The 21,327-nt window shown below is 39.8% G+C and overlaps 5 protein-coding genes, 2 long non-coding RNA genes and 1 other non-coding gene across 13 annotated transcripts; 4 read left to right on the forward strand and 4 right to left on the reverse strand.

The window, feature by feature from the left end:
• Positions 1 to 1,048: 1,048 nt before the first annotated feature.
• Positions 1,049 to 3,033, reverse strand: LOC107219157. Its single transcript, XM_046740431.1, has 3 exons — positions 3,005 to 3,033; positions 2,651 to 2,758; positions 1,049 to 2,567 (listed from the first exon to the last, which is right to left on the reverse strand). Exons 2-3 carry the CDS (start codon positions 2,747 to 2,749, stop codon positions 1,179 to 1,181), a joined length of 1,488 nt encoding a protein of 495 aa, XP_046596387.1. The 5' UTR covers positions 2,750 to 2,758; positions 3,005 to 3,033; the 3' UTR covers positions 1,049 to 1,178.
• Positions 3,034 to 5,920: 2,887 nt separating this feature from the next.
• Positions 5,921 to 8,023, forward strand: LOC124294428. The gene is made up of 7 exons (XM_046739407.1): positions 5,921 to 6,050; positions 6,169 to 6,291; positions 6,377 to 6,546; positions 6,631 to 6,896; positions 7,119 to 7,378; positions 7,449 to 7,655; positions 7,723 to 8,023. Exons 1-7 carry the CDS (start codon positions 5,974 to 5,976, stop codon positions 7,883 to 7,885), a joined length of 1,266 nt encoding a protein of 421 aa, XP_046595363.1. The 5' UTR covers positions 5,921 to 5,973; the 3' UTR covers positions 7,886 to 8,023.
• A 321-nt stretch (positions 8,024 to 8,344) lies between these two features.
• LOC107219140 (tetracycline resistance protein, class D-like) lies at positions 8,345 to 12,437 on the reverse strand. Of its 2 annotated transcripts, XM_046741253.1 has the most exons (7): positions 11,596 to 12,437; positions 10,935 to 11,195; positions 10,414 to 10,763; positions 10,052 to 10,331; positions 9,512 to 9,694; positions 8,594 to 8,741; positions 8,345 to 8,517 (listed from the first exon to the last, which is right to left on the reverse strand). In XM_046741253.1, exons 1-7 carry the CDS (start codon positions 11,690 to 11,692, stop codon positions 8,496 to 8,498), a joined length of 1,341 nt encoding a protein of 446 aa, XP_046597209.1. In that variant the 5' UTR covers positions 11,693 to 12,437; the 3' UTR covers positions 8,345 to 8,495. The 2 variants fall into 2 exon arrangements, with proteins under 2 accessions (XP_046597209.1, XP_015512724.1); XM_015657238.2 differs by lacking the exon at positions 8,345 to 8,517 and having other exon boundaries at positions 8,611 to 9,411.
• Trnav-aac lies at positions 12,113 to 12,185 on the forward strand. The gene has a single exon. It is a non-coding gene; the product is annotated as a tRNA-Val (tRNA).
• A 60-nt stretch (positions 12,438 to 12,497) lies between the features above and the next one.
• LOC124294698 lies at positions 12,498 to 13,158 on the forward strand. Its single transcript, XR_006904625.1, has 2 exons — positions 12,498 to 12,708; positions 12,982 to 13,158. It is a non-coding gene; the product is annotated as an uncharacterized LOC124294698 (long non-coding RNA).
• A 138-nt stretch (positions 13,159 to 13,296) lies between these two features.
• Positions 13,297 to 14,675, reverse strand: LOC107219199 (protein dj-1beta). The gene is made up of 4 exons (XM_015657351.2): positions 14,377 to 14,675; positions 13,955 to 14,116; positions 13,620 to 13,809; positions 13,297 to 13,524 (listed from the first exon to the last, which is right to left on the reverse strand). Exons 1-4 carry the CDS (start codon positions 14,461 to 14,463, stop codon positions 13,397 to 13,399), a joined length of 567 nt encoding a protein of 188 aa, XP_015512837.1. The 5' UTR covers positions 14,464 to 14,675; the 3' UTR covers positions 13,297 to 13,396.
• A 333-nt stretch (positions 14,676 to 15,008) lies between these two features.
• Positions 15,009 to 18,281, reverse strand: LOC107219154 (UNC93-like protein). 5 transcript variants are annotated; one of them, XM_015657253.2, is made up of 8 exons: positions 17,793 to 17,955; positions 17,316 to 17,710; positions 16,917 to 17,203; positions 16,635 to 16,857; positions 16,351 to 16,510; positions 15,982 to 16,249; positions 15,789 to 15,860; positions 15,009 to 15,707 (listed from the first exon to the last, which is right to left on the reverse strand). In XM_015657253.2, exons 2-8 carry the CDS (start codon positions 17,576 to 17,578, stop codon positions 15,601 to 15,603), a joined length of 1,380 nt encoding a protein of 459 aa, XP_015512739.2. In that variant the 5' UTR covers positions 17,579 to 17,710; positions 17,793 to 17,955; the 3' UTR covers positions 15,009 to 15,600. The 5 variants fall into 5 exon arrangements, with proteins under 5 accessions (XP_015512739.2, XP_015512738.2, XP_046597207.1 ...); XM_015657252.2 differs by lacking the exon at positions 17,793 to 17,955 and adding an exon at positions 18,031 to 18,281 and having other exon boundaries at positions 15,009 to 15,860; positions 17,316 to 17,642; XM_046741251.1 differs by lacking the exon at positions 17,793 to 17,955 and adding an exon at positions 18,031 to 18,281 and having other exon boundaries at positions 15,009 to 15,860.
• LOC124294699 lies at positions 18,184 to 20,553 on the forward strand. The gene is made up of 3 exons (XR_006904626.1): positions 18,184 to 18,317; positions 18,464 to 18,525; positions 20,399 to 20,553. It is a non-coding gene; the product is annotated as an uncharacterized LOC124294699 (long non-coding RNA).
• The last annotated feature ends 774 nt before the right edge of the window (positions 20,554 to 21,327 follow it).

The raw sequence follows: 21,327 nt of genomic DNA on the forward strand, positions 1-21,327 counted from the left end.
TCGGTATTGTGGAATACCGAACGACCGATGATATATTCGGGACGCAAATTTTACTTACCAGATTGCGGAGTTATAGGACATAAGAAACATGATACACGGTAACTATCGTACACTGAAATAGAATGTCCTATGAATGTTATATCTGTGCTAAAACTATGGCAGTCGAAGATAATTACTAACGAAACGAAAAAAATTACCGCCGTTCCAGGCGACGCCGCGACGATAAGGTTAATCATTTTCAAATTTTCCGTCGGAATACACTGTTCGTTAGTGACATAATTCAATAATGTATTCTAAATTCGTCTTCAACCACTGTTCACTATTTTCAAATAGTTTTTTTGTTTATTTTATTGTCGTTAATTCTGTCAATCTTGCGATGCGTTTAACGCGCCTTGGAAAGGCAACCCAACATACGTCGCAGCAAGTGAGAGCCTGAATGCTCTAACCGGGCGCTCGCTTTACACAAATCAACACTTACAATATAGTTGCGCACCTTATCGCATTTATACAGCCGCCAATAGGATTAGCACTGGCATTGTATTTGCAGTTGGTCCTGATTCACTTTTCGATGTACCTATCGAATAGATCAAATTCCACGAACGCGTCTTGTCACGTCATGTCATCGTAACTACTCCATACATCCGCAGATCCGCAATCAGGAAAGTAACAAAAGACAAGGGCTCTGTCCAATAAATCGCTATGTCGAATCAGTCAGTGTCCAATTAATCTAGCGCTCCATATAGCTTCCGATTATTTTTGCTGTCCAATAACGCTGATGTCCTATAGGATGGTGTCCAAGAAATCACGTAACAGTTGACTATATGATTTTGCTTGCTCTGTATAGATGACTATATGATATTTGATCCAGTATATCTGATAATTCGTGCTTTTGTTTTTCATTACGTGATTTCTCATACATTTTATCGAATTTAGAAGATGAATCATGTAATAAATTACATGCTGAATTCTTTCAAAACACTTTATGATTTAACAAATGAACATTTACAGTAGGGTGGTAATACTGTTGATATTAAAATGATATAAAAGGTTATTTTATAGAGAAGAAATCAAGTATTATTTATTCAAACATATATTAGGTAATTTGAATGAAATTTGGTGGTAAAGTGGCAAATATACATAAGACAAGTATAAGTCAATTAGACATAAACGACTCAATTTTAATTTTGTTGAACGATCTTTTCTTCGGATTCTGACTCCGCTGCTCTCCGGAACCGGAATGATCCTTGTATTCCAACAGTTGGTTCCCACCTTTGGCCCGGGTACTTCTGAGCTCCGCCTGTCGCGCTGATCGAACCATGTTTATTCTCAAAAAGCTTGTGCTGGTAATCGACGTTGTAAGAAGGTCGGCGTTCTGGACCACTGAGATTCTTCTGCCAAGTGGCACGTACGGATCCTTGGGGTTCCGGCTGTGGTTCCGGCGATCTACGGAATCGGAAAGACCCTTGTACTCCAACAGTTGGTTCCCACCTTTGGCCCGGGTACTTCTGAGCTCCGCCTGTCGCGCTGATCGAACCATGTTTATTCTCAAAAAGCTTGTGCTGGTAGTCGACGTTGTAAGAAGGTCGGCGTTCTGGACCACTGAGATTCTTTTGCGCTGTAACGCTCACAGATCCTTGAGGTTCCGGCTGTGGTTCCGGCGATCTACGGAATCGGAAAGACCCTTGCACTCCAACAGTAGGTTGCACTCTCTGTCCTGGATTCTTCTGAGCTCCTGCTGTGGCGCTGATCGAACCATGCTTATTCTCAAAAAGCTTGTGCTGGTAATCGACGTTGTAAGAAGGTCGGCGTTCTGGACCACTGAGATTCTTTTGCGCTGTAACGCTCACAGATCCTTGAGGTTCCGGCTGTGGTTCCGGCGATCTACGGAATCGGAAGGATCCTTGTAGTCCGACAGTCGGTTCCCACCTTTGACCTGGGTACTTCTGAGCTCCGCCTGTCGCGCTGATCGAACCATGTTTATTCTCAAAAAGCTTGTGCTGGTAGTCGACGTTGTAAGAAGGTCGGCGTTCTGGACCACTGAGATTCTTTTGCGCTGTAACGCTCACAGATCCTTGAGGTTCCGGCTGTGGTTCCGGCGATCTACGGAATCGGAAAGACCCTTGCACTCCAACAGTAGGTTGCACTCTCTGTCCTGGATTCTTCTGAGCTCCTGCTGTGGCGCTGATCGAACCATGCTTATTCTCAAAAAGCTTGTGCTGGTAGTCGACGTTGTAAGAAGGTCGGCGTTCTGGACCACTGAGATTCTTTTGCGCTGTAACGCTCACAGATCCTTGAGGTTCCGGCTGTGGTTCCGGCGATCTACGGAATCGGAAGGATCCTTGTAGTCCGACAGTTGGTTCCCACCTTTGACCTGGGTACTTCTGAGCTCCGCCTGTCGCGCTAATCGAACCATGTTTGTTCTCGAAGAGCTTCTGCTGATAGTCGACGTTGTAAGAAGGTCGACGTTCTGGACCATCGAGATTCTTCTGCCAAGTGGCACTTACGGATCCTTGGGGTTCCGGATCGGCTGATCTTCGAAACCGTGGTTTTGGTGGTGGCAGACGATTCTGAAGTAATAAAACGCGGCCATTATACAAACAGTTGGTAATTGTTCCATGAACATCACGATTCTGATGATAATTATACTCACGACATAAGGGGCGGGTCGCCTCGTGTCTCCTATACCTGGAGACGATTCTACTAGTGCCGTTAAGGCGATTGCTAAAATGATTAAAACGGCAGCCCTCATTTTGATCAACTATCTGAAACGAATTACAATCAGTCAAAATTCTGCTTATGACATGTCGTGTAGCATTATCTATTCATCAAAATTTTCAACGGATTTGAATTTAAATACGACTTAACGAATTTAATCCTCATGCTATTGATATTCAAGAGCAAACGTGTTACTTGATAATTGAATAGCTGTTACATCGACAACAAAGTCTACAACACCAAAAAGCACACAAAATAGTAGAGAATCGTAAAGAAATGTTCATCTTACCTGTTCCAACTGAGTATGTCTCTGGACTGCAACTGTGCTGGCTGGTTGTAAGTTATTCGCTTTTATAGGTAGCCAAATGCATGTATGATAAACTCTGGGAAAAACCTCCATCTCTACAATCACTCACACGGTTGAAACTTCCGCGGATTCCCCTTCGGTAGCTTGATAGCTCCGTGCAATCGTGCGTTGTTGTTTACTTCTTATTATTATAATCAAGATTAAAATATGTGCCCAAGGGTTACTCCATGCGAAATTGTACGCTATTTGGAGCATGTTATCGTATTCGTTATAATCGATCTGGGGTCAGATTTTTTCCTCAGTTATTAAAAAATGCTGAAACTGTTTAAATTTTAAATTAAGCGCAGGATGTTCAACACTATTTTTGAAAAATATAAAAGGTACTATTATTAATCAGAAGCTGCTTCCATAAGTGCAAAAAAAAAAGAATTTCCAATTGAACATCATTATTATTCGTAAGATTATCGGATGCTGCCAGAAAATATTTGACATTATTTCAATAATCACGAATTACTCTAAGGAATATGCAATGATTTTTTATCGGACAGTTTTAGAATAAAAAATTTTACGACCACAGTTGCATCATGATGATAAAATCTCCAGATGTCAAGCATATGGGGAATTCCATGCCAACCCAACTAACATTTGAACCTTATCATTTTTGATTTTGATTCAAATTTTTTCTCTAATTGTCCCAACGCTGAATTTTTTCAAATTTTTTATTCAACTATTAAAATTGATATATTATGTTATACAAGCACATGTATAGTGCTTTAGCTGTCGTAGTCGAATACGGCTGTGACCCTGGCTTACGCAGTGCAAAGATCGGGCGTTATTTTTTTCGCTTACGTGTATTGAGAATTGGCACATGCAGAAGTCAGATACACGCGCGGTTGATTACCGATATCGTAACGTATATAACTGCCTGCTGGCAGTTCTTCCCCGCGTCTTGGATTTCCCTCGACAAAAATAAATACTAAGAAACGACGAGTATTTCCAGGCATTTCGCACTCAACTCTATTTGTCATGCTCTATACCAATCAGATTCTTCTTTATTCACTCCGATTTTGTCAGAGTCATTTTTGCATTGTTAATGAGGAGAGAGGGTCCAAGACCATACACAAAGGGCGAAGCACGTAATTGATTAATGTCACTGGGAAAATCTTTCGAAACATAGATCCTTTGAACCCTTTAGTGTCATCAATTTGAGGCTTGCGAGATCCTTTGTACTGAGGGAAAGTCTTGAGAAAATATATACAAGTCCTCAAACAACTCGTAGTTCGGTAGACTTTCATTCGAGAATGTTATTTCGCTTTACGGTGAAATTTCACAACGAATTCGGACATTCGTATTACTAGTCCTCCTCAAATTGTTCCTGACAATTCATGTTGTCTCGATTGAATATAGCTTAGCTGACAATCAATTCATCAGCCGTCACTGCCGTAGGGAGTGGCAAGTAAATTCATAAGTGTCACAATCAGAATCGTGAAACCGTTTTCCATTTTCAGAGTAGACTTGGCACGAATAATACTGAGCAGATGCTGCATGAATTGAACCTGTGAAGCAAAGGTAAACGGACGCAAATCTAGACCAGAGACATTTTCTGTTGACGTTGTTAATCGATGAAAAAACTATGCAAAATGAAAGAGGTATCATTCACTGTGAGTACCTTATACCACAGAGTCTTGAACCTCACAATCAGTCATGCCAAATACTATCGAATCATCAATCGCAGGTGAGGAAGAATCACTTTGTACATTCAATTCTTTTTCCAGAGCAAATCCGTTGTAGTTACTACTTTTCCTTGTTTTCATTCAATTCTCTTTGTTCGCGACTTCACTTCTAACATCATTAGCATTCATCCGATTATCCGGTGTAGCCAAAATAGCCCCGATATTTCAATGCTGATAAATTATGTGAAATGATATAACGATAATTTCTTACCAATCATTCGGACTATATTATTTTTAAACTCATATTGCGATATGTTATTTATACGCACGTGTCAGCTAGCCGATAACAGCAGTGACCCTTGAACCAGCAGCTTGTAATGATCTGTAGGCGTTCCTTTTTTTGGTAGCATATAATTTGGCACATGTAGTAAGTCGGAGACGCGATTTATAACCGATAGTTTGATGTATACGTGTAACACGAACTACACGTACTTGCTGGGAGTTCTTCCCCGCATCTGCAATACCCTAACGCATAAATAAATACTAATGAATAACGAGTGCAGTTGCATTTTTAGGAATTTCACACTCCACTATATTTGTCACGCAATACCAGCCACGTTTTTTTTTATTCACTTTCTCAGAGTCATTATTGCATTGTTAATGAGAAAAAAGGGGCGGCGGCAATCCAACAAAGGATATATTTGATTATAATGATGAAAAAAATTCTCGCATCCTTCGACTCTTTGTACCAAATGTCATCAATTTCAAGCTTGCAAGATTCTTTGTGCTCAGAAGAAGTCGTAATAAAAAATACACAACTGCCCCAAGATTTATTACAAACAACGCGTAATGCGGTAAACTTCCACTGTGGAATGTTATTTCATTTCGTAAGTTGTTGCAGATGTCATGGCAAGACATGAGTTTCATAGGTCATTCCACGTACTTACGTTTTTGATAAATTATATCACCTCGATTAATTGCGTGCCTGATTGAATTCATCAGCAGTAATTGCAGGGAAGACTGACAATTAGTAAATTAACGGGTCTCGTCATCAGAATCCCAACCCTGTTTTTAATTTGCCAAATACACTTGGCTTGAATGAGACGTTGAATAGATGGGTAAACGAACGTAAAGTTGACTCAAGCCCTATCCGTAGAGATTATAGACGCCCACTCCAACCTGATGTTCGAGGTATCGATTCGTATAAAGACTGGATAGCTGAAAAACTTCCCAACGAGTACCCGAAGGATCTTCTCCACTTGCATAAGCATCGCTATCATGCACTTTAAGAGTTCTGCTTATTCCACCTACGACAAGGAGGTTGTGAAACTTCTTCTCCACGTATTGGAATCGAAGTTAGTGTGCGGAATAGTTTCGGTCACATATATTGTGTATAATAATATGGAATATAAACGTATTTTTGTATTCAAAACCCAGGGATTAATTATCACCGGAAATCATTTCAATTTCCAGCTATGACCTGCGAGTAAATTCCTCGATACTGGGACTGGCGAACGGTAACGGAACTGTGGAAGTTACGGGACCCGGTTTAATCGGCAGCGGCGAACACCGAACGTTTCCAATTTTCATTCACCAGTCAGCATAGTCCACCAGTAGTTAATTAAGACTCGACATTATTAGGCCAATGGTAGGTAAAATTGCATGGTCTGTAATATTTCAGGCCAACAATTTATCACAAAATCAACATCGTCAAACGGTCGAAGATAATCTTCCTGGCGCCATTTGCAAATGACGTTTGGTTCGTGCTGGCACTTCTTCTCCTGGGAGTCACCGTCGCCCTGACTTATGTCCTGGCAAGGGAAGTCCGACTGAGCGATTCTGAGACGGCTGGTATTTAACGCTGAGAAAAATTGAGCTTATATCAGTGATTGGCCGAAGCGTCACGGCTGTGATAACGGTTACTTCCGTTTCTAGGATGTCGGCGGAAGGTTCGATGGGAGCTGAGCGAAGTTCTCCTCGTTTCGGTCGGTGCACTTTGCCAGCAAGGCACAACGCTGAACCCGCAAGCTCCCTCGTCCAGGACCCTCTTCCTTGCGATATTCGTAATGGCAGCCCTCGTCTACACGGCTTACAACGCGAGTATCATCGCCATCACGGAATCGTTCGTCAATTCAGGGACAGTCGTCTCCGCACCTTCGCTTTACGCCAGTGATTCGCCCTATTTTGTACTCGACAAGCAAGTGAGTTTATAATTATGCAGTATTTCTACCCTTACCGACCGAGTAGACTCAGAAAATAACATTCCTGAATTTCGCTGCATCGTCGAAATTTGAATCCTTTCCGTTCGTTCATGTATTTCATATGGGTAGAAAAAGGATGAGTTTACTCGGTCGGTAAAGGTAGGAGTACTCCTTACTCCGGTCCTTACCTTAACGGTCGCCTAACGAGTCTTTGATGCGCAGGACACGGAAAAACTGAAACCTCTTTACGGCGCAGCAAGACTTAAGATAACGCGAATCGTTCCATCTCAAGTACTGCTCAATGTTCTCGATGGTTCAGCCGTTTTACTGGCCGACCGAACATCGACCAGAGACATTTTCCATCGACGTTGTCGGTCGATGAAAAGACTGTGCAAAGTTAAAGAGGCGCCATTCGCTGCGGGTACTTATCACAGAGTCCTGAACCTAAGTCACGACAAGTACAAAAGAATTATTAATCGCAGGTAAGGGGGAATCGCTTTTTAGGTACTGTTTCTCCTTGTTTTCGTTCAATTCTCTTTGTTCGCGGTTCAGCCTATTGCGCCTTCGGGAATTCGGACTACTCGAACGGACCAGAAGGTTTCTCTTCAAGACGTGGCCCTTATGCGAGTCCCACGGAGCTTGTTGCAGCGAGGCTATCAGCATCTACCTGGACGACGTTTATCCAGCATTTTACCTACTCGGCGCAGGAGTTGGACTTTCACTTACACTTCTGTCGATCGAGCTACTATTCTTCCAATGGTGATCGCAATGCGCTTCTGATGTAATACAATTGGCCTAAGCATTTTGATAATAAATTTTCCATTAGTTCTAAGTGGTTCAGGAGGAGACGAATGGGCTTTCCAAAATCTCAATCGAGTCCGGATGGATGGTTGCGGTTAAGAGATGCTATACTCTGCATGACCCCTCCAGCAGAAGAAAGTGCTGAAGATATCATAGATCTGCAAAATCGAGCTCGAACAATGTGCTGATTACAAAAAGCAAACATCGTGTTTGCTTTAATGTCGGACAAATATTGAACAAAAGTAGGTGTAATACACAATACTTATAAGTAAGTGTTTCGAATAATCGATGTAATCAGGATAATAGTACGCTATATCTGGATTTATTTGTATGCGAAATAAAGAATAACAGATCAGGCAGAAAAGTTGAGAGTAAAACGATATTTTATTGCAATGCATTACGATAGATATAAGATATGATGAGACAGTATTTCGGTTTTCAGCAGTGGGTCGGTCGTAGTTCTTTTAAAAATCAAAAATTTCTGATCATTCAACGTCGGGTCTCCATTCAATCTTCATTTTTAAAGTATTCGGCGGAACGTCGTCCACGATGCTGAAAAAACGAAGAATAATTTTAGAACGGACGAGTCGGGTTGAATTAAATTTTTATGCATAAATTCGATCACTGAATTACTTACATAAGCGTCCGGCCATCTTGGTTTTGGATTGAAGGGTCCTGTTCCAGGAAACGTGGGAAAGGTTCCACCTGGTCTTGGCCGTCCAATACTGGGTTTATGGATATAGGCCTGGGTCAGCATGACTGAGCCGAGGATCAGCAAAAATAGCACTAGAGCTGTTTTCATCTCGAATTTATTGCAGATCTATTTAGAAGGGAAAACCTCTGTATAAACTATAGCAATATATAGTAAGTATGCAAATCGGTACGATAATTATTACCTGCAGTTATTGCCACGTCTGATCTGGAACTGCGAGTGACGATTCTCGACTCTCCGACAGCTTTTATGGACGCTGATAGCGAAGAGATTTGTTATGTATTCCTCGAGGTAGAAGGGAAATCCCCGGGTCACAATGTAGCTCTTCGCAGCTACCAGGGATTATGGATATGTGAGGTACTGGTATACATTTGCACTTTACAGATAACCCGTTTATTCCGCGTATTTCGGTCTCGGGGATTTACCAATATCGTATTGCGTGATTTACCGACACGTGGCTGCTCAATCATTAATAAAAATTTATGACAAATCAGCAATCTAAATACATATTATATAGGACATACATGTAATACGCAGTTAGTTGGTGTAATGATATTTTTAATAATCATATATGCAAGTATATCAACTTTGCAGATTGTCCCAAGTGGAATTACGGCGAAATGAGAGTTTAAAGCGGCTGTTTAACTTTATTTTGCGTTATGATAAAAAATTATTTAAATTATAGAATGGCTTGTTTGAACATCGAATCTCGCTATTGTTTTACAGGAATGAAACCATAGACATGGTTGAATCTTAACTACCACCGTGAACTTTAATTATCCTCTACAACGACAGGAACGTAACTTATATCGCGAGACTTTCGGATTAGTATTCCTATACCCACTGTGACAAGTATCAACACGGCGAAGAAACTTGTGGAAAGGAGGTAAACGGGCGATGGATAAATCGGTGGTAAATAATGGGAATAAATTAATGTGTAGAGTGGAGCTCCGGCCAACGGACTTAACGTTTCGAGTGATTTGGTGAGGGATAATACTTTGCCTGAAAATTTAGAAATTTATTTTTCTCTAAAACCTAAGATTTCATTTTTCGTTAAACTCGTCGCGTTAATTAATAATATTCAAGCGATGCGTAAACTCACCAATGTCTTTTGCAGGTACGGACTTTGATATTACAGATCGCATGACAGGTTCCACAGCTCCACCAAAAAATCCGATACTAGCCGCGAGATAAATGTGCCAACTTTTCGTCGCGAGAGCTTCTGTGAGCGAACCGCCCAGACACGCTGCGAATGCTATGCCACTTATAAGAGTATCTGAGAAGCCTAAAATTGAGATGAAATTAAATTCATTGCAGGTAATCCAAAAAGTCGTAAAATATATTCGGACTTTTTTCGCATAGGTTTCTTTTTTTCAAATCCTGCTGCTTACTTGAAAAAAAAAAAAAATAAACAAAGAAAAGAAAATAAGGAAACTAATAATTACAAATAAACGTGAAAGTTGAAAGTTGAGTTTTCACTAAATCTCCATGTTTTGAAGCCTAGAGAATCACATTCGATCGTACTTTGCTAGACGTCTGGATGCGTGTTGCTTCAGCTGTGACGAATTTTCGTCCGACGATACGTCAGTTTGCTCGGGCGATAAAGGTAGGACTACTACGTACCCTTAATCTTGGACTTTACCTAAAACGCGACTGAATAATGTGACTCCAATGACCATGCATGGCATACTCAGCATGTAACCAATGCCGCTGTAATAAGAATAATGTTGGACATCCCAGCCCAGCCGCGCTCTTGTAAATAAAAATTCAATGCTGATTTCTCCTTGGAAAACCAATCCAGTCAGAGTAAGGGCGAAAATGGCGAACCAGACAACAGATCGATGAAAACCATCTCGCTTCTGCAAGGAGCTGATAAGAAGTTCTCGAATGGAAGAGATCCTAAATACTTCACGTATCGATTCCTGTTGAAATATCGTCGACATTCAATGATGAATTATGTATAGATAATACGTATCACCGTTTAACGGCGTATCGGATATTCACCTTAGAGGCATCTCTCACTGTTTCTGGGACAATGAAGTAAGTGTAAGTTAAAGCCAATATGCAGCATACCGCCGATGCGCCGAATACAGCTGTATAACCATAGTGTTCGAAAATCCAAGGCGTGATAAATCTGCCGAGTATAATTCCGAGAAACACCGATGCCTGAAGCCAAGTCATGAGCATCGTTCTCTCCTTTTCCGCAGTAATATCAGAGATATGACACATCGCTGCTATCATCACGGCACAAACTCCACCAAAGCTAAATGCTGGGACCGAAGGGATCACCAAGTACCAAGGATTCGTGTCCCAAATTGAAATCAGAGTGTGTGATACGTGCAGTATGGTAAAACCTGTGAAGGTGCAAGTTTGACAATCACACGCTGCATTACTATTGGTTATTATTATTAAGGGAATATAAGGCGAGACGATGCGTTGTTCGGTACTGTTCGCTGTTTAAATAGTAGCCGAGGCAATAATGCACCTACAATTAGACAAAGCTTAGAGAAAAAGACAAAACTCGCCTGCTAACGATAATAAAAAAAGCGGTCTTCTTCCAGCTCGATCGCTCCAAGAACCAAGAAACAGAGAAGCGACTGCTGGCAATAAATTTTCTATCAACGACTTCGCCAACAGGATCATACTTGCGTACGGCTGAACTTCCGCCTCCAACTTGATTGCTTCCGGGCTACTGGCATTGGTTCGAAGGATATTGCACTCGGTGCGATTGATATTCAGTGAGAATAGACAGGTGCGGTACAAAATTAAGTCAGTCAGGACCGTTCCTGCAAATTCGAGTACTGTTTTTTTTTTTAAATTCTACATAATACGGTGTGTATTAGTCTTTAACGATCGAGGAAAAGTGTCATTCTAAAATCTAAAATCTAAATTCTAAAATCTTTTTCTTACAATTAGTGGTAATCAATTACAGATATACATTGTCTGCCATTGTTGTTAACGTTGCAATAAAAACATTTTTGCCGAATGTTGGTCTTCGGCATTATGCAGGTAGAATTAAGCCAACTGTGACTTCTTTGAATCATTAATACTTAAACTTTGAGAATAGTCAAAATAAGTGACAGTTTACAGGGCCGCTCAATCACAGCTGTAAAATTGTGAACTCGAAACTGATGAATCATCGTATGTATATGACAAATAAAAAATAATAAAATTATATTTTTGAACCTGTCAATGCTTGTCCAAACAGTAGTAACGTCACTGGAGGAGCCAGGATGAAAAAACGTACTTTGAATGGTTCCAGTGCGATTTCTGTATCCGTCATTCTTTATTTCATCTCCCGACGGACCGTTTGAAACAAAGAATTAAATACGAGCCTAGAGAATGTACTGCAACCGCTGAACGACTGAACAATAAATGAGCAAAAAAATTCTCTGCAAACACAAAGGACATGAAATTCGTGTAGTTGATGCGCATACAACTCTGCGGTTTGTTTCTTATCTATACATCCGGCGATTATAAAATAAGCAGTATAGATATGTTTCATCTAGGTATAAATATCACATTTTCGAACTGACTATCGCGATGAGAAACTGTAGATTTCTCGTCCCCTCGATTCTGCTATCATTGAAACGTATAATAAAATTCAATAAAATGATATACGGGAGAAAATTCTGGGTTAAATTTAACTGTTCGAGTTGCGAAACTGAAGTGATTTATTTAACCAAAACATTACGAGTATATAGTTTCCGTGGTGTAGTGGTTATCACATCCGCCTAACACGCGGAAGGTCCCCGGTTCGATCCCGGGCGGAAACATTATTTTTTTAAATGGCGTGGACCATTCACGGTTTCTAAAAAGCTAAATTAATCCGATATCAATTTCAGAAGATAGTTAAAATCTATTTATCGTGCCGTGTTACCGTAACTTCCTTGGATTAGGGTAGATTATTTATATACCTTATACAGTTGGAATATCTGCTGCAAGATAATAATGCAAAAATTTTCACAATCTGTAAAATTCTATTTCCATTATCGCAGACGCAATTATCTTTTGTTTATTATTGCATTACGCACGTCGCGGGTATGAATTTCCGCGAATGCAAAGCGACGGGGATCCACGCACTGGTATTTACTCTTGCAAATGTCGAACCCGCATGTGTCAGCTGTGAATGCTGAATTTTCTTTTATTCAATGTCCTTAAAGACTGTGATAACCCGTGCAATAGCACATCTATGGTCGCGAATCCATATATAAACGGACCCCAATACGCTGCATTCAACATTCTGAGCACTGCGGTCAACAAGCATCTGAACGATAAGATACGCAATTCACAGTCAAAGTCTGTAAAGAATAATACATTTTAAATGATTTAGCCAATTTTTGATATCATGTCTGTAGTTAAGTGATAGAACAGTTTGAAATTGTGTAAGATACGAATTAGAAACAAATAATTCTTCAGTACAGTGTTCTAGTGCTCCTAATTTCTGTGAATATAACATACACGCACGTATTTAGAATTGCCTGGTTCAAGAAGTTTTGATAATATTTTTTCTACTCAAAAGTTGTTATAGATGTGAATTTCACCAGTCATAGATATTTATTCTGATTTCAGAATTTACAAAAATGAAGTTCCTCAACGTTGTATTTGTGTTGGCGGCAGCTTTGGTGCTGGCACTGGCGGGATGTGAAGCACAGAGGTTCGATTTTCACATTCCACCATTCAACCCAAAAGACAAAGTCAAGCTTCCTCCAATTAGATTTTAAGCCGTGCTGCAGTAGGATGAAATAATGTAATATGTGAAAAATACAATCGATCTTGTTTAAGAGTTTTCTGAAAACGTTACTTTCTTGTTTCTCTGTCACTATTGCAATTCTTAAGTATAGGAGAGAATCTAATCTTAATAATAATAAAAGAAGTACACGTAAATCTTATAGAAGTAATGTTATTTATTAAAAACTGTCATTCGTCATCCTGGCCAGCCTTCTGGAAAACTTTCTCTTACGTCGCTTCGTCTTGTAGTACCAAATTACTTGTACTCATCACAAAGCATGCCTCGGGCAACTGTAGTTGCTTCTGGTTTTCCTATCAAGGCTTCAACGATTGCCAATCCAAACAAGTATGCAGTCGAAGGTCCCTGGCTTGTGATGAAATTGCCTAAATCATAAGTAAAAATGCATCAATTTACTCTTTATGCATCAAGTTAGCAGTAGGTAATAAATAAGTTTGATGTTCATTGTGCAGTTTCTCACCATCAATCACCACCTTCTCATCTATATACGTATAGTCATCTTGTAACTGATCCTTCATCGATGGGTAGGCAGTGATTTTCTTGCCCTTGGCAAGTCCGTGGGCTTTCAATGCAGTTGGCGCTGCACAAATAGCTGCCACTAGTCGATTTTCACTCGCTTGTTTTTGGAGGATGGCGCCAACTTTGTCCGACTGTGATAAAAAGTACATTGTGTTCAGATAGCAGACAGAAATTTCAATTCAGGTAGGCAAGATTTAGAGGGTTTTTTTTCTTCCGTTTTAGGCTGAAACTATCCATGTATACCTGTAGGTAAACGGAATGTATACATGACCTTACTTTAGCCAAGGCTTGAGAGCCAGCAAGTCCACCGGGCATTATAACAACGTCGTAAGCTTTATCCTTGTGTTCATCCGTCAGTTGTTCATCGGGGCAAATTTTCACACCTCTGCTACATGTGACGACATTGCTGCCGTCGAGACTGGCTACAGTTACTGCAATCTGAAAAAAAATGGAGACGTAGTAATATCCATGCAGCTATTTTCTCATTTTTTCTAGCACTATAGAAGCTTAAAAACGTAGCTCAGGCACTCATCACATTGGTTTCTTTTTATATCATACTTGTCCCAGTTTAATCTTGGAATTTAAGGTTTGAGGTAGATCATTAAGAGGACGAAATATTAAAGTTAAAAAAAATAACAATACCGGTATATCGACGTAGAATCTTGTTGCATACTGTCAAAATAAATGTGCATTCGTACCCCAGCACGTCGAAGAACATCGATGGTGATAACCGCTTCCATTTCCTCCGCGCCTTCGGCCAGGAGTAAAATCGCTGTTTTTGGCATTTTAAATTAGATTTTTGATTCCTCTTCTCCGTGTACTTGTATTCTATACTCGGCTTTAATCTTTAATAGAATTCTAAGCCAAGGTCATCTACGCGCCGCACCGCAACAGCTGATCGCTTGACGAACGTAGAGCGTGAATATAATTGAGATTGTCACTTTGCAATGCGTCATCTAGTAGAAAAAAATCAAACTAATGCAACCAGGTAGCTGAGACATACTGCTGATCGTTGACCGTGTTTTTTCACGTGTGGATAGTAGAACACATATATTACTGGTCGTGTTTAATTAATTTATGTGATACGAGTAATTTCAAACCCCAAGAATTACGATTTGCCTCCATTAAAATTAAAAACTTTGGTTATGTGGTGATAAAATGGCGCTGATAACCAGGCTCTGACGTCATGTGGACAATTTCCAGTAGAAACAGGCGCGCAACGATTCGAGCGAGGATTCGAGAAGCGATTTGAAATACTCCCCGTGTTGCGCGCCGCAGCGCTGCTGCTCTGAAATGCTAAATAAACACGCTTCATAAATAATCAGGAGAATTCAAAAAGACTGGGGCGATTTATTTTAGGACAAAAGTACAAGGAGACGCGTGACGTTTGAAGTCCGTTCCAGGAATCCAGAAAGATACTCGTTGATTCCAAAAGACGTTCGTTGATTTTTGACTAATTAAATAAATACATGCATATTCGAAAGGGGAAACCGTAACAATATTTTGAAAAATGCTTCTGGTTTTTTTTCAGCCGGTTTCAAATGGCACCATTGAATACACTTACACCTTTCACAATTTTACCAGAATACAATTTTCTTTACATACACAATACAACTGATGAAAAAATTGAATTATTTCTACAATTACTTCATGATGATACGGGTTCATGATATATTGGTTCTAGCTAAAATATCGCCAAGTGTTTTCAAATCATTTTTCACCTGTGGCGTACCGCTTTTTAGAGCCATATAACTAGTGTCCGGAACCAATTAATATCACTTTAAGATCGACACTCTCTTAACTATTAAAACATTATACTTTCCTGGATATGCTTCCACCCTTAGTCTCGCCATGCATTTAATATCATATTCAATTTATCACGTGCAAGTCGTACCGATCCTACACTGCTAGTACGGAGTTAATTAGCTAGAAGCTTCTCTAGTTGCAACGAGCTCGAAGTTCTTTCTTTCATCTGTAATGGTCCGACTGGCTCTACCCTTCCGAATGATAATCACGTACCCAGTAACTCCTATACAAAGAATAGCCAACAAAATGTACAACTTTATGTTTGTGCATAAGTAGGGGCTGTAAGCATAGGCTAATACTGAACCGGTTGCTTCCCAAAGTCGGAAGTTTGAATAAGCAGCTTCTTCCTTGCCAGGGAAAAGAATGCCACTCAATGCTGAAAAAGAATAATAAGCGGTATTTCTTCATCCATAAATTAAGATGCGTAAAAATAATAAGATCCGGATAGCAAGTTAACTGATTCTAAATTTAACAAGTCAACTACAATTGTCACTCACCATTAACTTGAACAAGCCAAATAGCATCGCAGACTCCCCACAATCCCGACATCATAAAAAATATGATTCCCTGTTCCGGTGTCGGCTTCCAGAGCAATAGTGCTACTATTATTGCAACATGAAGAATGAATGCGAAAACCATTACCGGAGTTCGTCCAGTGAGTTTTACCACGGACCCCGTGCTTATAGCAGCAATCGCATTTGCCACTCCGTAGCAAATCATCACGTAACCGATATTACTAATACCCCATGCGCAGGAGACGAACGCCTGCGATTAGTAAATAATAAGCGGTTGTGAGTTGCTAGAAGTGGCAGGAAACAAGCAAATTTCATTGGCCATGTTCTCGACTCATTCCTTGGATTACTTACGGCGTTGAAATCGGCAAAAAGGAAAGCTTGCTCAGCCCCGATGAACAGTGTTATCGGTAAAATGAGCAGCTGTCTCTTTTCTTTCAGTAACTTCAAAGTAACAGCGAGTAATTTAAGACCAGACTTCCCAGTAGTTGATCCGGAACGGCCCCTGTCGTACCTGAAATAAAAATTCACGTCACGTTGTAGTGACAGTTGGAAGATCACCGTCATTTCCATGGCGAAAAGATCGGTAGTGGTTTGTCCTTTCACACGGTCCGGACATAGCGTGAGATCCGTATTACCTAGTCAGAGAGTCTACTCCGAAAGCAACAACGAGAATAGCGAAGACCATGCATCCTAGGTAAATACCAGAGATCAGTTGAATTCGTTCAGCAGGGGGTGGTTTTAGATTTGGATTTTCTTCATCGGTCTGTGCTGCGCAGAAATTTGCCCCACAAATTTCAGCGACGAGGGTGCTGTTTATAGTGTTGTTTACTGGCGTGGCATCCAATCCGTAGGACAATACTGCAACAGGTTTTTAAATTTAGCATTAAATCTCACATGTTCCTAAATATTTTTCTTACCTGCCGACGAGATCAGGTTCCCCCAAACCTGCGCCATTTGGTAAAACATGAAGAAGAGGCCGAAGAACCTTGTGACCAAAACGTCCGCGCTCAGTTCCGATACAGAGGCATAAGCTTCGGACACAACCGTGAGATAAGTACATTTTGCACACCAAAGTGGTCCGCCACCCAAGCCAACGGCAAGTCCCGCCGGAATCATGGTGAAAAACTTGGGGTAGAACTGGGCTGCGATGAAAGGCATGTACGAGATAAACGTCAGGGATATGGTCCACTTGCATCCAAGCCAGCTGTGAGATAAAGCAGTGGGTGATCGGTCATTGATCGGGCCTATAGTTGAGGAAATTGTATTACGCTACAAAATGTGGTTTTTTAACCGTCAATTATCACTGTCGATGTTACCTTATCATGAGTACGGGTAGAAAAATGTTGCTCAGGATCAAACTGCCGTATATTGAAGCCAAGGTAAACGTGCCCAGAGATTTGTCCGCGTTAACGGAACTTTGCAGATTGCTGGCGCCCATGAAAGCCGTGAAATGTACCATAAAAGCGAAGCTGATCATCAATATGTTTTTCATGATTCGCCATCTTTCCGATGGCAGGAAATTTGACCTTCCATCTTTGACTTCAATGAAATTTCCTCCCACATTTTCCTTGGATGGCATGCTGTAGGTGGGTTTTTTCGTCTTTTATTTACAGGACACGAAAACCTTTTCTATCCACAGCTTCCTAGGTTTCCAAAATTCATCACATATCATAAAATTTTGTTTATTTAATCGCCAGTGTTGATTGTTTCTCTGAAATTGTACAAAGAGTGATTCACGTCGAGATTTGACATGTTTATTGGAATATATTATTAATATGGACAGAAATTCTCACTATATTTCAAGTCAACTGGAATTAGGCATATTATGAGCCCTTTGTTAACTGTACACTGGTTAAGAGTGCGCGAATGTCCTTTGAAATGTCATCGTGAAGGCAACACTCGATGTCAACTACTATTAAATTTTCAGTTGACTATGAGCAATCAAGACATAAGGACCAATAATTTGCAATACTGCATATCAACTTTAAGGCCAGATTTTTGACGATCTATCGCCATTCAAAAATAGCCCACCTTTGTCTATTTTTTGCCAAGAATGTGTTGAAATTTTTTTTATTGGACAAAACGTCGACTTTTTCTAGTCGAATGATAGTTGGCCTCTGGATAAGAGTGCTAACTGGGTACCAAGATTCGCGAAAGTTTAAGAAATTGCAGTTAGTTTTAAATAACGAGATTACGCGATTAATGTATCTAAAAATAGAAGAATCACGGTTCGTGTTGTGTGAAATTTTAGACACAGGGCAATTAATCGACTAGCACGATTCGACTACTTCAAGACTCGTGATCCGACTAACTAGAAGGTAAGAAAACCTGATCTGTAAATCCGTTCCGGCATGATTTCATATTATTCTGTACTCAAGATCGTCCATTTTTTTCTTCACGCATCAATTCCTGAAACGTCAGCATTACGTAATACATGTATAATAGAATCGCTAATGGTTTAAAGGGATCGCCAAGCTAAGGAATTTGGAATGGGTCAAGGCACTTCTGGACAGCCGAATAATATGTGTAAGATGGCCTTGAATTTGGCATGGACATTTACTAATTATCGATTTGATTAATTGCTGGGCAATCGAGAAAGTCGTATGATCATTGACGTGAGATAGGCTGGATGCTATGGAGGGATACCAAAGTTTAGAGATGAAATTATAAATTGTGTCTAACCGACGATCGGATTAGAATTCAATTCTTGAATCACTCTATGCTGTTATTGGAATATGACATGAATGATGAATAACTATACTGTAATCAAACTATAATAATCACTGTATCGTGCTAAATTGTGTGACTTTCATTCCACTCGGCGATTCAAGTGTGCTATAATAATTATGGATATTATAAGACGGTGAAATAAACAACGCGAAACTTAATGCGTTCTAAAGAGAATTATGTTAAACCATCTCTGTCATAAGATCTTCATTCATTAATAAACATTTCGTATTGAATGTATACCTATGCAAATGTGTATGTTACCAAAAAAGGGAAAGTCTGAGCAACAGCTACAACGTTCATCTATCGGATAGTTAAAGTGGAGGCGTGATAGGTTTAGAAAAATTGGATGTACAACTTGAGACGTCCTTATGTACATAACATCAGAATTGTAGAATACACGCCCAAAATTTAGATTTGAGTCACGTAAATGGTACGTGGCAAAGCGCGGAGGTAAATAACTTCCTTAACGTAAGTCCTATACGATTCGTGTACACTAGAAACGCTTCTCTTAGCTGGATGTAGATTATACCTGCAATATAGCGAACATCGATAAACGACTTTGCCGCAAGCATCAGCATCAAACCATACATGCGAAACAAAGCGAGAGCATCGCTAATAAACTCTAGCGATAAACCAAAACTGCCCGGATTTCGCGGTGATTTGATAAGGTCGATAAGGAGAAGAATTAGGGATACTAAATTTGATACGCTGGAATCATTTATTCGAAAAACGGTTCCCCATGTGTGTCGATGCATTGTGAAAGGAGAGTTACTCACGATCAGAAAGAAAACGTATCACCGGCAGTTCGAGGCCGAGGCCGATGCTTTACATGCCTCTTTATACAGCCATCAGATTATGAATTTCAACATCGTAAACGGCTAATATGGGAACCTGTCGTGGGTGCCCTCCACATCATTACTTTTGCCTGAGAGGCAGAAATACCGATAAACAAAGCTAAAGTGAGAGGCTGCATTCTCAGACTGACAATCGACGATGTTTTCAATACACTTGCTAAAGAAAAGATCGAGACCATCCAAAATCGTCATGGTCGGACACGTAATTAATTTTCGTGTTCGTGAGGAGAAAAAATGCCGCTTCTTCGCTTGTGTCCATGAATTTATATAAATACCAAACGGCTTGCTCGTCAAGCGTGAACAGCTTCAAAATTGTACAGCGGAATTAAGCACTTGTTCCCCACTATATTTAATCGCACATGACATCCTGCAGAGTTATTGAAACCTATCATCGTACAGTACGTGAAATATTCCGGACGATTCGGTAGATTCGGTTACATGTTTACTTGAGCATATTACTGACTGGTTCTTACAGTCTTACCTCACGTAAACAGGCGCAAAATTATCTAAAAAGTTGCGTATTATTGCCTTTGACGAATTTTTCGCCGTGGTTCACTATACATTTCGCTTCCCGCAGTAAATTGAACTGTACCAATCGATTCAAAGTTTTTGAGACTGCAAATAAGAAAGAATGGAATTGGGTGCGAAATAAATAACTTTTGATTAATTCCAACTGGTTTTAATCCGAAACATTTATAAAACTTCGAATTGATCGATTCGTTGTTCCGTTCATTGTCGGTAGCGAGATTATATTTCCCAGATTTTGCCAGCTCAATTCTCATACGCAAATTAATTTTATTTACAAATTATTGCAGAACTGCACTTTACCGTGATACAACTTTTGCTCATTCATCGTCAACATGGAACGGAGGAATAATTGGATCACAGATGCATGCAATAAATAAACTTATACATGAAAATTAAATCAATGCAATTATGTTTAATCTAAACAAGAATGTTTAATACAGATGTTTCAACTCACTGTTTTTTGTTTCTTTATTTATTTACGAATTTTTTTTGTTTTGTCATTCAATCCCGGTGTCACATTACGAATTTAAAATTGCAAAATCCACGGTGCGATCCGCACTATATTACTTTCAATGTATCTTAATTCAATAAGATAACGCAGAGTCTCATGTGTTCAGTAGCAGCTACTACCTTGTCTACTAGTCACAGTCAATGAACTGCCACTTGTTCGAAAAATGCGTTTGACCATGCGGTCGAACTCGAAAGTAATGCCCCACTACCTAAACGCATGGTGAAAAGAATGCCGAGAAAGTTGTCCAAAACACAGTTTCCAGTACTTTGTTTTCAAAAGCGACATTTATTCGTAGAAGTTGGGCTTACCTCATTTTTCACAATTTTAAAGCTACAGTGTCCCTTACATTATGATACAAGTTTTTTTTTCTTAGTCCGGTATTTGCGTATGAAAAAACACAGAACCCCGTAAATTCAAATTAAAGGGGTTTATAGTCGGATTAATTAATAAATAGACACAACGATATTATAAGAAATACAACACGTTTATTTCAGCAAATCCTAAGCAATAATTCCCTAACAATTTGAAAAGGAGCCTGATATAGTTGATTTAATTATTGTTGGTATGTGCACTAATGATATAACGTATGAATTTTGTGTATTTATAGACATACGCGTTACAAAAACATATTAGTTTCAGTCGCAAGCTTCTTCGAGAGTTCCTCGTTGCTACTCAAATTCAAGCAAGAAAAAAAAGGAAACAACA

Source organism: Neodiprion lecontei, chromosome 5 (assembly GCF_021901455.1).
Source record: "Neodiprion lecontei isolate iyNeoLeco1 chromosome 5, iyNeoLeco1.1, whole genome shotgun sequence".
In the NCBI taxonomy this organism is placed as follows: Eukaryota; Metazoa; Arthropoda; class Insecta; order Hymenoptera; family Diprionidae; genus Neodiprion; species Neodiprion lecontei.